At 40.4% G+C, this 18,440-nt stretch overlaps 1 protein-coding gene across 1 annotated transcript; it reads left to right on the top strand.

Annotated features, from left to right (window-relative positions):
* Window positions 1–7,791: 7,791 nt before the first annotated feature.
* On the top strand, window positions 7,792–16,864 carry LOC139646557 (putative gonadotropin-releasing hormone II receptor). Its single transcript, XM_071522458.1, has 4 exons — window positions 7,792–7,903; window positions 10,739–11,342; window positions 14,054–14,258; window positions 16,341–16,864. The coding sequence occupies exons 2-4, from the start codon at window positions 10,794–10,796 to the stop codon at window positions 16,862–16,864; spliced, it is 1,278 nt and encodes a 425-aa protein (XP_071378559.1). The 5' UTR covers window positions 7,792–7,903; window positions 10,739–10,793.
* Window positions 16,865–18,440: the final 1,576 nt, after the last annotated feature.

Below are 18,440 nucleotides of genomic sequence, written 5' to 3'. Positions count from 1 at the left end.
GCTTCATTTGAATTTAAATGGGAAATGAGCCATTATTCAGATACTATGTGCGTGTAAAATTTAGTGTGATGTGATATGTGAAAAAGTGATGGAAATAGAAACTATTTTGCTAAACAAAGAAACTACTTTGGCTGGGTTCTATTTAATATTTCAAAGTTGTTTCATTTCACGTTGCATTCCAATTTATGCCTGTATTTTTTTTTGGTTGGATTATGTATCAGTGAAATACAAATTTATTGGATTCTCTCCTTTGAATGTGTATGTGCATACCACTGTGCAAAACTCACGCAAAATGAGTTTTTAAAAGATTTTTTTTTTTTAGATTCTCCCCAGAGGAGCATCATGCCCTTGGATCTCCCTCTCAGTATTTCTGCTGAACTGCCCTTTTAGAAATGTTCACCCCTGACCCAATCAGAGTCTGTGCACGCCGCTGCACTCAACACAATGTATGTTTAAGAGCTAGCATGGAGCTCCAAAGCAGACAATAGACTGAGGACACATGGGCGATGTTGGTGTCCATGTTCTCAACACTTAACAGGTAAGTTGACCAAAACAGGTGCTCCCTTAAAGCCGAGAGGCTCACCAGGGAGAGACAGAGCCTGCCAGCTTCCTGTGAGTAGGCTTAGCTAATGTGTTTTTTCTTCTGTGTTTTCTCCCACAGCTGTCTGATTCAGCAGGTGAGGGAGACCAAGGACACCTGGAGGAACAACGTGGTCAAGGAGGGGAAATTTTGAGAATTTTGTGACTTTCTTATATGAGGAAAAGGAGGGAGCTTTCTACTGGACAGAAAAATATATTTTGGTTTTGTTGTTATTTTATGAAGTGAACCAGCAATAAAGTGTGATCCTTACTCATTATCTCTGTCACTCATGAGTTTCCATTTGAAAGTCCTTAATACAGTTTTCTCCCAATAAACTCACAGGCTAAAAGAAAATCAGGGTTCAGAGTGCTGAACTTGGGTTTATCATGTGATGAAATCAAGGTGAAATTGCTCTTCTGTGTGGGATTCAGCATCTATATCAGGAAAGAAGAGATCCGAGGAAGTCGTGGTGAATAATGTTAAAAAGCCGTTAATCCCTTGGCTTGTATGAACAGGATGATCTTTAGACATGAAATTCAAGGTTCAAATAGAATGTGTTCTGATCTTGTACAAAATAGCAGCTAGCCAGCAAGAGGTGATGCATATATTGTTTAAGGCTCTCTTGACTCTATTGGCAAGCGTCCATTTTACATAAGAGTATGGAATTGTCATTTACTTTTCCTCTATCTGACTCTTCAAAGAAGGCTGAACCCAAAAGTTTTTTTTAAAGTTGTTTATCCCATTCAGATGGAATATATCTCTAATAAATTCATGAAGAGTTAATTGGATCTTCTTTCTTTCCTGAAACTCAAACAGGATATTGATTTCTCTGTTTTGTTATGACACCACTTCCCTTCAAAGGCCCATGCTGAATGAACCCGGAAGGCTAGGGCGACAATAAACAACACGTTTTGGGTCAGCGTGCCCCCGTGCTCACTGGCCATGAGTTGAACAGCACACATAACTTTCTATTCTACATAGAAACCAGGGCAATTAATCCACCTCAATAAATGAAAACGGACGCTGCGACTCTGCGTCCAAGGACAGCGGCCATGAAAGAGACCAAGTATTGATTTATCTGTCACTTGCAGACAGATTAAAAGAAAGTCTAAAAGATGTTAGAAGTACTTTATCCAGTCTAAATATTGTTTTGTGGTCTAACAACATAATGAATGCCAGTTGGAAATAGAGTGAGCAAAGAATGATAGATCCCAGGACAGAGATTGTAAGTGCAATGCACTTAACAATAATGACACATAATGATTTTCGCTTTATTTGTTGATTTTGCAGTCTTTCCCATTGATAACATAGAATTTGTATTTTGTTATACATTCGTCTTTGAAGCTCACTCTTTTCCTCCTTATGGCACAACCTTGTTTCATCTGAACCTTCAACCAATTGTTTTACTAAGTGTGCATAATGTGAAATAGGTTTATTGTGTGCAATGGCGCTGTCCTGAATGGCCACTGTCTCCGAGAGCCTGGGATGAACAACATTGTACTGCAGCGGTCTCCAGCTGTGTGCCACGGAGGGCCGAGAATCTGCAGGTTTTCATCCCACTCAAACACTATGCCAGGTTATTTCACTGATTAGTTCCTCCTCTCTGCTTGAAGGAGTGCTAACCGGTGAAATCAGCTGCTGTAGTGTTTGATTGGACTGAAATCCTGCGCTCTACATACATGCTTAAACACTGCTGTTTTACTGTATGAAACATTAGTATTACAGGATATATTTCATGTCAGTCGTGTGCTTTAGCTGTAAGACTTTAAGACAAAGGATACTAGATGTCCTAGATGCCACCTGTTCAAGACACACTCTAAATCAAAAATTTGGCAGCTCTATTGTCAACTGGAGTGAGACTCATAACTGACATAGCATCGCTGTGGGGTGCAAACCTTGTGAATGTGATTTTCATGTTTTGATTTCAATTGAAAGGCTTACATGCTCTTCTATGGGTTGAGAAAATTCTACGAATCTTGGATGTCTGACAAATTTAAGGGATAAGACCAAAAATCATCACCTTTCACGCAGCATTAGCAGAGGCTAAATCTAGCTTTCTAGGTTCAGCTATAGTTCTTGGACTATTCTTCACCCAAATAACCATCTGAATATCACAGTGAAAGAACATCCAAATTATCCTCTCTGAATAATGGAACATTCACATGCAGGTTCATACTGTCAAAAAGGTGAATACTTTGAAAGCCTCTCACCACTTCTGGAGACATTTTCCCCTCCTTTCACTCTTTCTGAACGTCTTACCGTGAATTATCAGCAATTGTATGGGGCAGTATTTGAATGTCAAAAAATCTCAAAATTGTACTTAAACACAGTACTTGAGCAAACGCACTAGCAATAGCTACTTTCCACCCAGGCGATGTAATGATGTCGAGAGTGAAGCGGAGGCTTTGTGTGACTCGGCCTGGGATTTATCCGCCAACCTCCAATCTCAAGGCAAACACTCAAACACAACTCTACTGTATAATTCAGTATTTGAACACAAGAGAACACAAGAGTCTCCAGTTTAGTCCCATGAGCATTTTTGTCATTTTCTGATCATACAGTGAACATGGAAGAGAGAGAGAGTAAGAGAGAGAGAGAATAAAGAGAAGAGAGAATTAAGAGAGAATAAAAGAATAATACCCCCCCTACACATTTATCACATTTTGTCTGTATGTGTCTTTCCATGTGTACATAATATCCTTCGGTGTGCTTAAATATGTTTCGTATGAGTGCTACCTGTATTTGTACATTTAAGTTTTGTTTTAACTGCTTTGCGTTGCTTTAGATATAATGTAATAATAATAATATGCTTTATTTGTATAGCACCTTTCATACAAAAATCAGATATCAGAAATATGTGTTATAAATCAGTTGTATTATTTATTTATTTATTTAAGATTTATTTGGCAGGGACAGTACACATTAATCAACATTTTAGCTCACACTTCAATGTAAATGTGTCAGAGTTAGCCAAGAGGCTAATTTACATCTGTAGTCCACGGGCAGGTCAACAACATACAGTACATTATGTTAGGAAACATTAACAGTACAGCAGCATTAAAAAGAAGCAGTAAATGCAATGTCCACACTTGAATAAATGGAGGTGGTACACACAGGAGCTGGAGATTTAGTTGGGTACAGCTCTGGTGTCCTTTGAGCCAGTTTTTCAGAGTTTTTTTTGAACAGTCCAAGGGTAGAGCAGGTCCTTACATGTGTGGGCAGAGTGTTCCAGTGCTGCGTGACTCGGACAGAGAAGGCTGAACGTCCAAAAGTACTCCTTCTAAACGGAACAACGCAGTCCCCTCTGGATGTGGACCTTGTGGGTCTGTCATTGTCCTTTCTGGCCACAAACTGACTCATTGGTGGGGGGGCAAGACCATGAAGGATTTTAAAAACAAGGCAGGCGTCATTATACAGTCTAAGACTGTCCAGGGTGAGTAAATTATACTTTTGAATGATGTGACAGTGGTGATATCTGTGAGGCTTCTTCTCCATGATCTTTAGTGCTTGTTTATAGAGGGACTCGAGTTGATGTAAGGTGGTTGATCCTGCTTGCGACCAGCTTGAGATACAGTATGACAGATGGGAGAAAATCATTGCGTGCATATATAGCAGGGCTGCTTCAGTTGACAGTTAGGGACGAATGAATCTGAAATTGGCAAGACCAAACTTCACGGTATGGATAACCGTCTTTATGTGTTTTTATGTGAGTAATTGCTTTACTCTGAGCTGGGTGGACTGAACTGAAGGAGGATTGACTTCCAAAAATGACTTTAAAGGGCTTTGAGTCAGATATGAACTTATGCAACCACCGTACATGTGTTACTATACCAGGTCATTCGACTGCTGAGGGGGAACCGATCACAAAGCTTTGTGATAACTTATAAGACCAGGATCTTTACATAGTTCCAAAAGAAATATTTTGGTAAAAGAAGGCAGGTAATTCCCCGCAATTCAGTGATGTTGAGAGCAAAGGAGAGGCTCTGTGACTCAGCCTGGGATCTCAACCCCCGAGCTGTCAATCTCAGGCTAACACTGAGACCTCAGTGCTACTGAAGTAGGTTAAAATTAACCCAGGCAGCGTTTAGAAATGACAAGATAGAGATGAGAAATGAGAAGATAATCTTTTAGTTGAGCAAAGAGGACGAGTCATTTGTTACAATGCCGCTGGTATAACACACACTTATCAGAGTGTGGGCAGTCAGGCCTCATCATCTTCATTTATTCATTTCAGTTCAGTTAATTTATTCATTATTCATTAGTTTATTTGTTTGATAATGTGTGGGTTTCTTGTTTCACGGTCACTGCTTTGGTGTTTTGCACTCAATGTAGGCACTGGCCCAAATTACTGTAACAATAAAGACACAAAATGTAGTTTGCGGCTCCTTATATTTCTTCTGCCTTCTTATATTCAATACAAACAAACTGCTGTTGTTGCTTCTGTAAACATAAAATGCATCACTTCCTGTGCAACATACTCTTTTTTCCCCTCAGGTGTTTAGAACAGCAAATACAAAAGCTTTCATGAACTCGCTATAGGTTGAATCACTAAAGAATGGTACCAATCAGCGACAGAGAGGAGCAAATGGACATTTATTTATATATATATATCTATATATATCTATATATGTATATATATGTAGATATATATATATAGATATATACATATACAGTATAGTTGTGGATTAGTACTTCAATACAATAAAATAAAGAAGAGAGAAATAGGAGTGTAAGCGTGAAGGCAGATAATGAGTCAGACTGAGCTCTTCGCAGTCGTAGTACAGAGAATATTAAACCAGACAAGCTCACCAGATCACCAGCCTCCGGGCAAATCATCACCTGCTTTTCCAAATCAGTTAATTCCTGTAGTGACCTTCATATATTTAAAAAAGAAGACAATACATATAATTCTTAGGATAACATTTAGTGTTTGATATATAAAAAAAAAAGAGATTTGAGATAAGCTTGGCATAGAAGATTGATTTTTTTTTTTGTGCACTGCAACAATCCAAAATGTTTTTTTCCACACTGTATTGCAAACACCAAGATTAATTTTGTGGTGTATTCAGAATTCTTGATTGATATTTTACATCATTTTTATATTGCATCTATTGTATTAACACTTGTAATTGGTAATAATCAAATTTAACTACCCTTTCAAAAGGAAAAACACTTTTCAACTTGGGTGCATTGCTTGATTTGAATGCTCTTTTCTCCTTGACTGATGCATATGAGGTTATATGAGGTTAAAATATAATTTTGACCTTTCTTTAATTATTTTAGGAATATTAGGACGTTTATCAAATAACAATATAACTATTCATTGCTATGATGCCAAGAGATAGAAGGGTATGACAGCTACTGTATGTAATAGTCATAATAGTCTTACAGCCAGATATTTCTCCTCACACTGTTTCAGATTGTTTTAATGCTCATGTGTTGTAACCTTTGATTATGTAATCGTTGCCCGATGGCGGCCCTCAGTCTTTCCTTCTGTATTTCTGTATTTTCTCAAACTGAAAAGGACAAGGAGAAGGAGTGTGTTTGGAAGTTTAGAGTTCTTTATCTGTCAGTGACCACTCCTCGCCTCGACCTGTGTTCAGAGATATTACCATGGAAACAAGGCCTAGATGTTACACATCCTCTGACTTATTCATTAAAAAGTTTAGATTCAAATTAGCTTTGATCTCAGCTTCTTAGTCACCTAAAAGTATTACATGCTCTCTGTAACCTTCTGATTCTGTCCACTGCCAGAATTGAATTTGCTTGTTGATCTCTATGCTTGTTTTCAGACACACACTCTCTGTATCTCATGGTCAGAGAAAGTTGTCTTTCAAGCAGCCCTGGGTGTCTCAAGCTGGCCTGTGATGCTGCTGTCTTATTTAAATATGAATAAACATGCATTATCTAATCATTTAGCTTTTATTAGAAGATTTTGCACAGCAGAGTAGCAGCCAAAACTGTGATTCTCCTCCCAATTAATTTTGCTCTCCAATAATCCTTTCTTCATCTGATTGCCCACCTCTTGTTTCTCCTGGGATTCATTTTGAATTTCATTTGGGGAAAAAATTACACATTTGTCAATTGGCAGCTTAGAAACTCAATAAAACATCAATCTAGTGATATGAAAAGCCTTCTGGCTTCTGTGTTTGGTCAGCTGCCACACCACAAAGCCTTGATGAAGAGAATAGATGGGATGACCTTTCTACAAAAAATGTTTTCATGCAAAATATAGTGTGCTAGTCAGAGGTCCACTAAAATGGTGATACTTGATGATGATAGTGTTTTATAATTCTAAATGTTTAATATGGATACAGGAAAGAGACAGTCCATAAACATTTCTTTCAACATCTCAGGCATCGCATTGTCTCTGAACCTGAGAACTCATAAATCAAACCTTGTAAAACAACAAAAACCCTGGATTTTTTTGGGGGGGAAAATGTCTACTTTTCATGTGGAGAATGGGCAGTGCTATAAGAAATGACCCAAACCCCACAAACTCCAACAATAAGACAGACATTCACACACAGACCATTTATCAACATCCGTGAAGAGCATTATAGCATAATATGTATTTACAAGTGAGGTCCTGTATTTATTGTAACTGGAAGTTGGATGTCTAAAAACTGTCCAATAGCAGTGGAGTAGAGGCTTATTGTACTAAAATTGCTTGCAAGCATAATGACATTTATAGACATAATCAGGGGTGTAGTGGAGGGTAAACACTTCTAAACTGAGTTTATCCCCCTTTTCGGACATAAATCATGACCTCAGTTCACAGAATAGTAGAGTAGTATCAAACTGGTGGAAGTTATATGAAGGTGGGGTCTTTTGGGGTTAACAAAGTAATAAATTGAATTTTTTTCTGAAAATCTTGGTTTTTGCCTTCTGATGATCACCCACTGGAGACCGTAGTTTAGCCACGCACCCTTACCGCAGATGCGTAACGGCTGACAGATATAGAGGAATCATATCTATTCATTAATTTATTTTCAGGTCAGATGATAGTGGATATGGGGTTGCGTTGTGGTGTGACCACACCCCGAGGGTTTATACTGCGCAGTCAAAGCCACGAGGAGAGCTGGAGGGGCTGGAAGCGCCTTCCTCACCGCGCGCCCAGGAGGGGAGGACGGCTCTGGTGACAGCGGGTGTCGGTAACCCTGCAGACTTCCAACAGTTAACCTATCTATATGAGCTATATGGAAACCAACCGGACCCTATAACACCAGCGGAGTTTCATTCTCTTTTAAACACTTGGGTTTCCCAGATTTCTGTGCGTAAACGGGTTAAACCCACCGCCGCCTCCTCCGACTCCACACAAACGTAAGTTGATTTTTGCCAAGAAATTAAGCTTTGCTCCCCTGTAGTCTGGGGTTACATGAAGGTAACAATACCTATAGGCCTATACCCAGAAAATACTTTAATGTTTCTGCAGTGTTGTGGAATGAATTAAAAAGATCTTGGGCATTTCTGCATTTCAACCTTATTTGGAATTGTACATTTTTTCATGGAGTGGGCGGCAAATCTGTCATTTTTATTTCATTCTTTTGCAAATCAAAACATTGTTGAGTGTTGCTAGTCTTGTTAGTTTTCTCATAGATTTTTATGAATGAAGCCCTACCTGGGATGTTGGAACAGGCATATTCACTATTATGAGGTTCTATCCGACTTTTTCATCAAAGAAATTCCTGATGTTTGAATGTTAGTTCATTTGAATCTTACTTATGTGTAGTGTCATGTTTTAAATTAGAACATTTTGGGGTTAAATATAAGTTTTGCCAGCTGGTGTCAAATCTCTGATGCTCTCTGAGCTGAACTCCAGACAGACAGAACCTATTAATAAGATCAGGAAATGAAAAGTAAATGGACGTCGATAACAGCCTGTTTGGTGCGCACACACACACGCGCACGCACACACACAAATAGTGCTTTGTACAGGTAGCCTACGTCAATGCATTCAAACATGACGAACAATGAGCAATTATCTCCCTCAGTCTCTTCACGCTCACAGAAACTAGTGAAACACTCTCATATCACACTCAACACAACCTGACACACACAAAAAAATGGTAATTATCAAACGTGTGGGAGAGCTGTGTGTGTGTGTGTGTGTGTGTGTGTAGCTAATTGAAAGAGTGATGAGCGTGTGCATGTGTGTGTGCGTGTATCACCTGTAATTATTATACAGAGCTCCTTGGAATAAAATTTGGACATCTCCGAGAGCGCAATCAAAGGATTTCTGTCTAAAAGTCAGAGAGAAATGTAAAAGTAGTGAAAGCAGTTAGATGTGTGTTTTCTTAAGATCTGTCCTGGTCATGTGCTGGTGTTAATCATGTGACAGGGGACAGGGTCAGCCGGCCCTCCAATGATGCCTCCTTGCAGAGGACAGACTTCAGTGCAATGCCAAAGACGGGCGTTCATTGTGTGATGCATTATTTCATTTGACAACCCATTTGTCAGATGCATCATGGGAGACTGCCCTAAAATCTCCCCATCAAAGCTTGTTATAATTGGGTGAAGGTCTGGAAAGGTTGAGATTCTGTTGCCTCCAGTTGTTGGATTGGATATTGCTTTCTAAAGAAAAAGAATAAATGGGTGTTTATTCCATTTACAGGCTGCAATGTGAATAGTCGTGTTATAATCAAGAACAACTATCATGTATATTTTATACCATTATGTATTCTGCTGTTTCAAATTGTGCAGAAGGATGTTTGTGTCTATAATTTCAAAATCACAATAGCCCATTATCCATTCAAACATGTTTCTGAGCAAGACCAGCCTAATTCTTCCAAATTATCTGTAATATGATTACTGTTTCTTCAATAAGAGTCACCAATCACAGTTGGTAATCACTCACCGTAATCCTGTTAGATGTAATCAGTTACTCCCCAACGCTGATAGCATGCAGCATTAATTCCATATATCTATGACTTTTATCAGGAGTATCATAAACTATTTTTTTCTGTGTTTTTCCCCAGATATCATTACTGTCAGATGATCAGAACAAGGAAATAATTTTTTTAGCTGCTAAAGTGGCTACTAATGGGCTGGCAATGGATGACAATGTCAGATTGTGCTTAAAAGCCGCTTATGTCAAAACATGTCCTTCACGGAGAGTGAGCGAGTGTTTCACCTGCAGAGGAAGAAGCTCATTCATCTGTTCCACCGAGCTTTCCTTGCCTGCCTGTAATGATGCCTCGTCTTTTATTGGATTGAATTCCTTTGGCAGAGGCTTATTGATAAAAACATAATATGGCAAAATCAAAAACTCTTGCGCAATTATATGAGTCATGAATATTGTTCACACACCACAGGAAGCTGCTATATTATGCATGCACGTTACCTTAAAGAGGTCGTCGTCTCAGCGGTTTACCTTCTTGAGCGGTTACATGATTTCTCTGTTGCAAGTTAGAAACCATCTTCAGCGAGAGAAGGCAAAACTTTGTCCTCATTAAATCAGAAGAGAACTTACCTCGAAACATTGAAGGGGACCTTTCAGTGTGTGGGCTTTGTTTTCACTTTTCAAGCTTTTTGCTCCTCTGTCCTGCACCTGCCTAAGAATAGGTCAGTAGATGTGTGTGCTGCCCACAACAGAAGTTTCAGCAATACACTTTTTGTGTGAAGTCGAAAAAATCCTTATTAGCAAACATATCCCTTAATTCTAACACTACAAACAATCGCCTACATAATTAACTAACTACTGCTGTTGATTGAGAAATAAATACTGTAACTTAATCTATTCATAAACAAAAACAAATCAGAGTTTAGTTTTCTATAGTTCCCATGGATTTATTCTGAACAGCACATCACTAGCTTTTGTAGGCTGTGGGTAATTATTAGCACTGTAATTACATAAAGTCTGGAGAGACAAACATATTGTATAGAGCTTACCATGCAATATAAATGGGCTGTGTATTTCCCATGTTCCTCACAGTTTGTTAGAGGCAATTGCTTCATCTTTCTACCTCACTGAATAGCAATGCGAGCAGTAAGGCTCTCATACATGCACATTACTTCCTCTTGATGAGCCATTGTATTATTCATTCACGGAATGTTTGTTTTGCTGCTGTGATGCAAATGCATGTAGATGATCTGTGCGCCCACTTCCCGCCACTTGACTCATCCATCTTTTACCTTTTGCTTTGCCTCTGTCACCAGCGCTGACCCTCATGGTGGATGAGCAGAATGCTGCTTCCTCTGCACCAGTCAGAAAATGAATGCCACCGTCCCTGATTCTGCAGTCACTATGTATCACCCGACCACAGGATACCACCTCAACGCCAGCTGCAACTGGTCCTCGCCTCCGTGCAACTGGACGTTAGGGGGCGACGCTCTGCGGCTACCCACGTTCTCCACGGCGGCCAAAGTCAGAGTGATCATTACCTTCATTCTGTGTGGCACGTCGGCCTTTTGCAACCTGGCCGTGTTGTGGGCGGCGAACAGCAATGGCAAGCGCAAATCCCACGTCAGGGTTCTGATAATCAACCTGACGGTGGCCGATCTGCTGATGTCCTTCATCGTGATGCCCGTGGACGCCGTGTGGAACATCACGGTCCAGTGGCTCGCCGGGGACTTGGCCTGCAGGCTGCTGATGTTTCTTAAGCTGCAGGCGATGTACTCCTGCGCCTTCGTCACCGTGGTGATCAGTCTGGATAGGCAGTCAGCCATCCTCAACCCTCTGGCTATCAACAAGGCCAGGAGGAGGAACAGAATCATGCTGACTGTGGCATGGGGCATGAGCGCCGTGCTGTCAGTCCCCCAGGTGAGGTCAGGTATCCCAGCTGGCAACTCGGGCAGCGGGTCAAAGCGCTGCTTGGCTTGTCTGGTTTGATTAGATTATAAATAGGGTTTCATCGTTAGTGTCCTGCGGAAACCCTGCATCTCCTCAAAGTCGACTGCTCAGGTGTTGTGAAAAAATGAATGACTTCAACAGTGGCTATGTTTACATGCATGGAGTATCGCAGCTATTGGCCATACTTCAGTTAAGTTCTTATTTGGGTTAAACAGGGGCAGCTGCCAGTTACCCCCTCCCTATTTGACTGAGACCACTTCTAATACAGGGGAAAGAAATGATGATCCCATTAATAATAGTAAATATTTCTCACTGCCAGGTTTTTGTTGACATCAAAATGTACCCATGATGTAAGTCTGAGTTTGAAGGCAAAAACCAAAAGTAACAGCAGTAAGATGTTTACATGCCACAGTAACTGTTTAATATCAGAGTAAGCCAGGCATCTTAACAGGGTTTCTCATAACCAGAGTATGAACTGTGCATGTGAACAGCCACTGATAGGCACACATCTCTATACAAAGGGAAAAGTGGATATACAAGGTTTTTAGAGGGTCACTAACATTATGTTAATGTTTTTCCTATGAGGAAAGTCATTCAGATATAGCCAGAAGAGTATCAGCTTTGAAGTGACATTGTGTTTCAGCGAGAGCTTTGAGCCTGGCTGCACAGCTCAATTAAAAATTGGAGAATCTGATTGGTGCTTCTTTGTTACGTGCAATCTATGCACTTTGGAAGGTTTTTGGATATGACGCACTATCAAGCCTCTATTTGAAGTGTAAAGGCTTATCTTAAGAGAGGACTGATACTTAAATAAAGATGAAACATCCTTATTTGAATAAATCCACAAGTCTTAGACAACCATTCTCTGTATTTATATAACAGAATTTCCTCTTAGGCTTTAAAGTGAAAATCCACTCTGAACATGATTAATTCATTTGGAATACAATAATGTCACCTGAAAGGTGTTTGATTTTATGCACAGTGTCTGTCCACCGCCGGCTCAAGTGCCTTACATGAACAGACGTGTGATTATAATAGGCGTGATTATTTATAGACCCTCATCTGAGTAAATGCAGGACTTCTATACAATTCTTTGATTGTCTTGCTCTGCATTTATATATTATTTTATTTGTAGGACTGGTTCTGTAATCTTTCTCAAAGATTGTGATTATTTTCTACAGCATGCGGTGTGATTTTCCAGAGATACAGAACATTTTCTGTCCATATCTCTTAGTACAACAACAAGACAACAAGAAATGGGTCTACACCTCATTTTAGTGTAAAACCTCATATAAAACCTCTAAGGGTCCACAGAGTGGGTCTCCCAGTCTGTGTCAGTGGAGTAGCGACAGAAAGCATTGAATTGTGCAGTTCCTAAACAAAACAATTCGGTTGCAGCCAATTACTTTTACAACTATCTTAAGGCAATATTCCACTTAGTTTTAACATGGGGGTTATTCGGCATTTGACCGCCATGAAAAGCAGAATATAAACTACTCACCAAGATCAGATGCAGCTGGACGAATTTGTAGCGTTTGGATTTTTACTTCCCATTCATTTGAATGAGGCCACGGAAATAGCCTGAAAACTGACATTGAACACGTTTGTGAACAGATTCACTACTGTGATTTTTGGCTGGACCAAAAAGCGGGGCCAGCCCTATAAACGCGAATGTCTGTCACTCACTGACTGATTGACTGACTGACTGACTGACTGAGTGATCACAAGTTACACCATTGGTCGGCCGTGGCACGTGGCACATCATAGGATATCATATCGCCGTTTATTTCGATGCATATGCGCGAGCTCAGTCCACCTGACAGCCCTGTGTTCTGTCGGCGGAGAGAGAGACACAGACAAGCATGGAGGTTTCGAAGCGCCGAGGGCTTACTGCTGACCTTCCCGGAGTTTCCAGGGGCATGGTGCTGGTCAGTGCCGATAGATGGGCGCCGATTTGTTCCCAGTGATCCGGCTGAGATTTCGGCGGGGGTCCCGACGCCGCTGTGTCACCGGGTGTCCGGCGAACAGCGTTTTCGGCACCGATGGGTAGCAGAGCGACTGCCGCTTGGATTGGGAGGATCAATGTGGACCGTGGGTGCGGTGGAGAGGACAGCTGCGGAGAGAGAGATGGGACGCGCTGGAACGGAGATCAGTATGGATGTATGGACTATTATTCTGTATTAACAGTCTACAGCGGTGTTAGTTACACCAATGGTCGCCGTGGCACGTGGCACACCCATACACGGTCTAGCCAAATACTAGGTTTTGACCTAGTCTTGTTAACTGACGTTTGGTCTTACTTTTTAGAACACCATTTTGCCAAATAGCATTTTTATTGATAGAATAGAACATAGCAGAGGGATACCATTTAGGAGAGATAGTTCCTGTTTGAGTGACTGGATCTACTTTTATTTTCCATCCAATCTTGGTGAGTAGTTTATATTCTGGTTGGCAGTGAAGAGCCGAATAACCCCCATGCTCAAACTAAGTGGAATATTGCTTTAAGCTGTCAGATTGCTTACTCCATGTCACTTCCTGAAATGGCCAGCATCCCTAGTCGGTCAGCCAGAGGACAGAAAGTAAACATTCAATGATGCTACAGCCAACACAAGGGATTAGCCATGGATGGTATCTCACATGCCTGAAAATGCTTTCTGAATATTGTTCATTTCCGTCCTCAGATGTTCCTTTTTCACAATGTGACCATCACCTATCCAGAGGACTTCACTCAGTGTACGACACATGGGAGTTTTGTCACTCACTGGCAGGAGACGGCCTACAACATGTTCACCTTCTCCTGCCTGTTCCTGCTGCCGTTGGTTATCATGATCACCTGTTACACCAGGATCTTCTTTGAGATCTCCAAGCGAATGACAAAGGACAACTGTAAGTTCAAACCAAGGCTGACGCATTATTGATCAATTTACTTAAGTGATCATGTGTCATTTATGTGGCATAATTGCTACTACACAGTAGTAGCAATTTTTATCAGTTTTTGTTTCTTTTTTTTTGACAGATTCCCCCATTTGGTGATTTTCTAACTGTAGTGGCTAAATCAACACGCATATTAACTATTTTGTTAAGCGATTCTCTTACAACACTGTGCTACCAGCACTTTGAAAATGATGCTTCCCGTGCCATAAGGCAGGACTGTAGAAGAGCGGAGTGTAAATGGAAAAAGGATAAGCTTAAAGTATCTTACGATATCCTGAGAGACTGTTTCACTAAATTCCAAGATACTGTTAAAACTGTGAGAGCGAATTATTTTTCTAATATCATCGCCAAAAACTGTCACAGGCCGAAAGTTCTTTTTGACACTATAAATGCAGTACTTAATCCTCCGGTTACTGCCAGCCTTGATGCGTCCCCAACAACCTTTGTTGATAAGGTAGCTGATATTAGATCACGCATCTCACCTTCTACTAATGATCCTTCTGTCCCTCCTGTGTCTACTGCTGTCTTATGTCAGTTTGAGCCTGTGTCCCTCCCTTGTTCACTGGAAATAGTTTCCCATATGAAACCCACAACCTGCTCCCTTGTTACTGTTCCCTCACGCCTGATAAAGAGGCTTTTGACAGTTTGGGCCCCAGCATTCTGTCAATTATCAATAGATGTCTTGGTACAGGTTATATTCCATCTTATTTTAAACACGCTGTGGTTCAGCCTCTCATCAAAAAGTCAAATCTTGACCCCACAGTTCTCACCAATTTTAGACCGATTTCTAAATGACCTTTCCTTTCAAAAGTTCTTGAAAAGGTTGTTTTTAGCCAACTACAATCCTTCCTAGCTGACAATGCATCCCTAGAAGTGCTCCAGTCTGGGTTCAGAGCACATCATAGCACAGAATCCGCTCTGTTAAAAGTTACAAATGACTTACTTTTAACTGTTGATTCTGGGGACTGTGCTATTTTAATACTGCTGGACTTCAGCGCCGCTTTTGACACAGTCGACCACAAAATTCTCAATACACGACTCGAATATGGGGTTGGCATTCAGGGAACAGCCTTAATTGGTTCACATCGTACCTACAAGATAGAACCTTTTCAGTTCAGATTGGCGATCTTTCATCCTCCTCTGCACCCCTCACCTGCGGGGTCCCCCAAGGGTCAATTCTAGGTCCCATTCTATCTTCTGTGTACATGCTCCCCCTGGGTTCCATTTTCCGGAAACACGGCATCTTTTTCCATCTTTATGCCGACGATACCCAGCTGTACCTCCCACTAAAACCAAATAGAAAATGCTCCCTGAAACCCCTGTTCAACTGCCTTGAAGACATAAAATCCTGGATGTCCAAAAATTTTCTTATGCTAAATGACAATAAAACTGAGATCGTTCTATTCTGCCCCCGACAACATCAATGATATCTGTACATCAGGTCGAGACTAAAAACAAACCTTTTCTCCCTGACCTTTGAATCTTATTAAAATCGCTCTGCGTATCATGCACGTCTTTTTATCTTCTGTTCTCTGGGTTATTGTCTGTCTGTTATATTTTATGCTGTTTTAACTCACATACTGTTAACGCACATGCTTTGAATTCTTTTTATAATGTTCTGCGTATCATGCATGTCTTTTATCTAATGTTCTCAGTATTATTGTCCGTTGTTGTTTTAACTCACATGCTGTACAGCACTTTGGTCAACTCTGGTTGTTTTTAAATCTGCTTTATAAATAAAATTGACTTGACTTTGGTGTTAACAGGTGAAGTTTTCGTCAACGTAGTTTCAATCACTTCAGTCAATCAAGTACTCATGAATACTGAGTTCTCTTAAACAGTGATAAGATTAATTTTGTTCACACAAACCTTTGATGAATGAGGGATGATGAGCTTTTTATGAATAAAGGATTTTATGTCAAAAGATGCTGATGCTACATCATACCATTATTAAATAATATTACTTTATGTTTGCATTCAAGCCATTGATAAATAATAGATATGTCTCATCCTTGCCATCTGTTGTTCTTCCAGTATCCTCCAGTGAAGTGCATTTGCGGCGTTCGAAGAACAACATCCCCAAAGCCCGGATGAGAACTCTGAAAATGAGCATCGTGATTGTCCTGTCCTTCATTGTCTGCTGGACTCCGTACTACCTGCTGGGCCTGTGGTACTGGTTCTTTCCTGATGACCTGGAGGGGAAGGTCTCCCACTCCTTGACCCACATTCTGTTCATCTTTGGGCTTTTCAATGCCTGCCTGGACCCCATCATCTACGGCCTGTTCACCATTCACTTCCGTAAGGGGCTCAAGAGGTATTACCGCAGCGCCACAGCGATGACAGATCTGGACAATAGCACGGTGATAACGGGATCTTTCGTAAGTGCTGCCAATTCTCTGTCCTTGAAAAGACAGCTGACCACTGCAGGCCAGGACAGGCCTGGATTGTGCAGTGATCCCAGCACAGCAGAGTCAAAGTCCACCAGAAGCAGCTATTTAACAGTAAGCAATGATGCAGAAAGAGATCCCAACCGGTCCAACCAGGAGAGCATGATATGAGGGGAAAACAGGGGGAAGCCTCCCTGAGAATTTTAAGTACTGTTCATGTATTTGTATAATTTATTCAGTGTTTGATGTAGGGTCTTATATTCCTTGAATACTTTGTGTCATTTGGTTTTATTCAAACACCAAATTTGCATGTGTACAAGACTGCAGTATGTGAAAAACAAGAATTACAATAGCCATTGGTTGGAAACAGAATGTTGTATTTCCCAGAAGGGGGGAAAGGTAAACAGACTGTCTACACACAGATTGCACAACATTGAAATGATGTGAGCTTCAGAACTACTGTGTGAAAATGAATGTTTAGATGTTGTGTAAATTGTAACTTGTGGTCATCTTGAATTAAATGTGTTTATGGGGCTTTCAGTGTCTACTGCATCTAGTACATTGGCATTGATGGACATAACTGTACCCGCAAATTGGGGTTGCACAGCAATGCCACACAATTTCTGTGCAGATATCTTATGCAAACACATTTCTCTCCTTGTACTGATGTACAGTACTAGGGGCCCTGAGGGAATTGCTGTCTATAATCAGTGATGAGTCATAGTGTCCAAATGAACAGGCTATTTCTGCCCTGACTACCTGGATTGGGACAAATTGGTATGTGTGAGAGATAATGAATAACCTGCCTTTAAAATAGCCCTCAGCTGTATTACCATATGCAAAAAAAAGTCAGCTTTTTACCATTGCATAACAGAGTATAATTGAGACAAGTAGGTTCAGGTGCATTGGCATTCTTTTCCACAAGTAAGTACAAGTAAGTCCTGGTAAGAAAAGCCTAAAATACTTGGAAGATGGGCGTATAATTCAATTTTTATTTAACAATTATTGATATACTAGAAGGAATACATTAAAACGTATATAAAACATTTAATAAATATGAACCTCTTGAGCAACATTTAACAAACGAGCAAAACTTCAAGCAAAATTTGGTTCGAATTACGTTTAAGATAGCAGCCAAGGCATTTGTGTTTCTTTCATGTTTTTCGAAAGTGGAGCATAAGATGTTATAATGATGTAGCCAGAAAAACATAAAAATTAAATCCAGTGGCTTGTGAAACACAGCTGTAAGAAGAGTGTCAGAGCATCACCCTCCAGGCTTAGTATGGAGGATTTTCTAGGTCACATGCTACTGTGGCTACATGCTATAACAATGTTGAACTGAGATGAGAAATTCCAAGATCTTTGAGAAATTCAAAAATCTTGTCTTTAAATTGATGCCCGCATCATCTATCATTCACTGGCTTTTCCTGCATGTGAAATAATCCCATACACCACAGAATTTCAATGAACATAAATACAATGTGGCATCAAAGTCAAGTTAATGCCCATGATTTTCAACATGACCTCGGACAAAAAATATTTGTATTTGCAATTCCTATGTGAGCTGCCAATCATGGCTGAAAGCTGCAAGTGCCACAAGGTTCATCACTTCATCTTTCATTTGGCTCACAGGCAGACCTGAATTAGACAAGAAAAGCCTTGGCACAGTCACTCATGCTGTTCCTCCTCTACTCCAGCCTTTGTTGTTGATGCATTCCTTTTCACAGGTAGAAAAAAAAGTGAGATT

The sequence above is a fragment of the Centroberyx affinis genome, unplaced genomic scaffold (assembly GCF_046629955.1).
Source record: "Centroberyx affinis isolate AG114_WGS23_722 - 3 ecotype Tasmania unplaced genomic scaffold, CSIRO-AGI_Caff_v1 ptg000993l_1, whole genome shotgun sequence".
Taxonomy (NCBI): domain Eukaryota; kingdom Metazoa; phylum Chordata; class Actinopteri; order Beryciformes; family Berycidae; genus Centroberyx; species Centroberyx affinis.
Note: the sequence above shows the minus strand (reverse complement) of the source record. Positions and strands in the feature narration are given on the sequence as shown.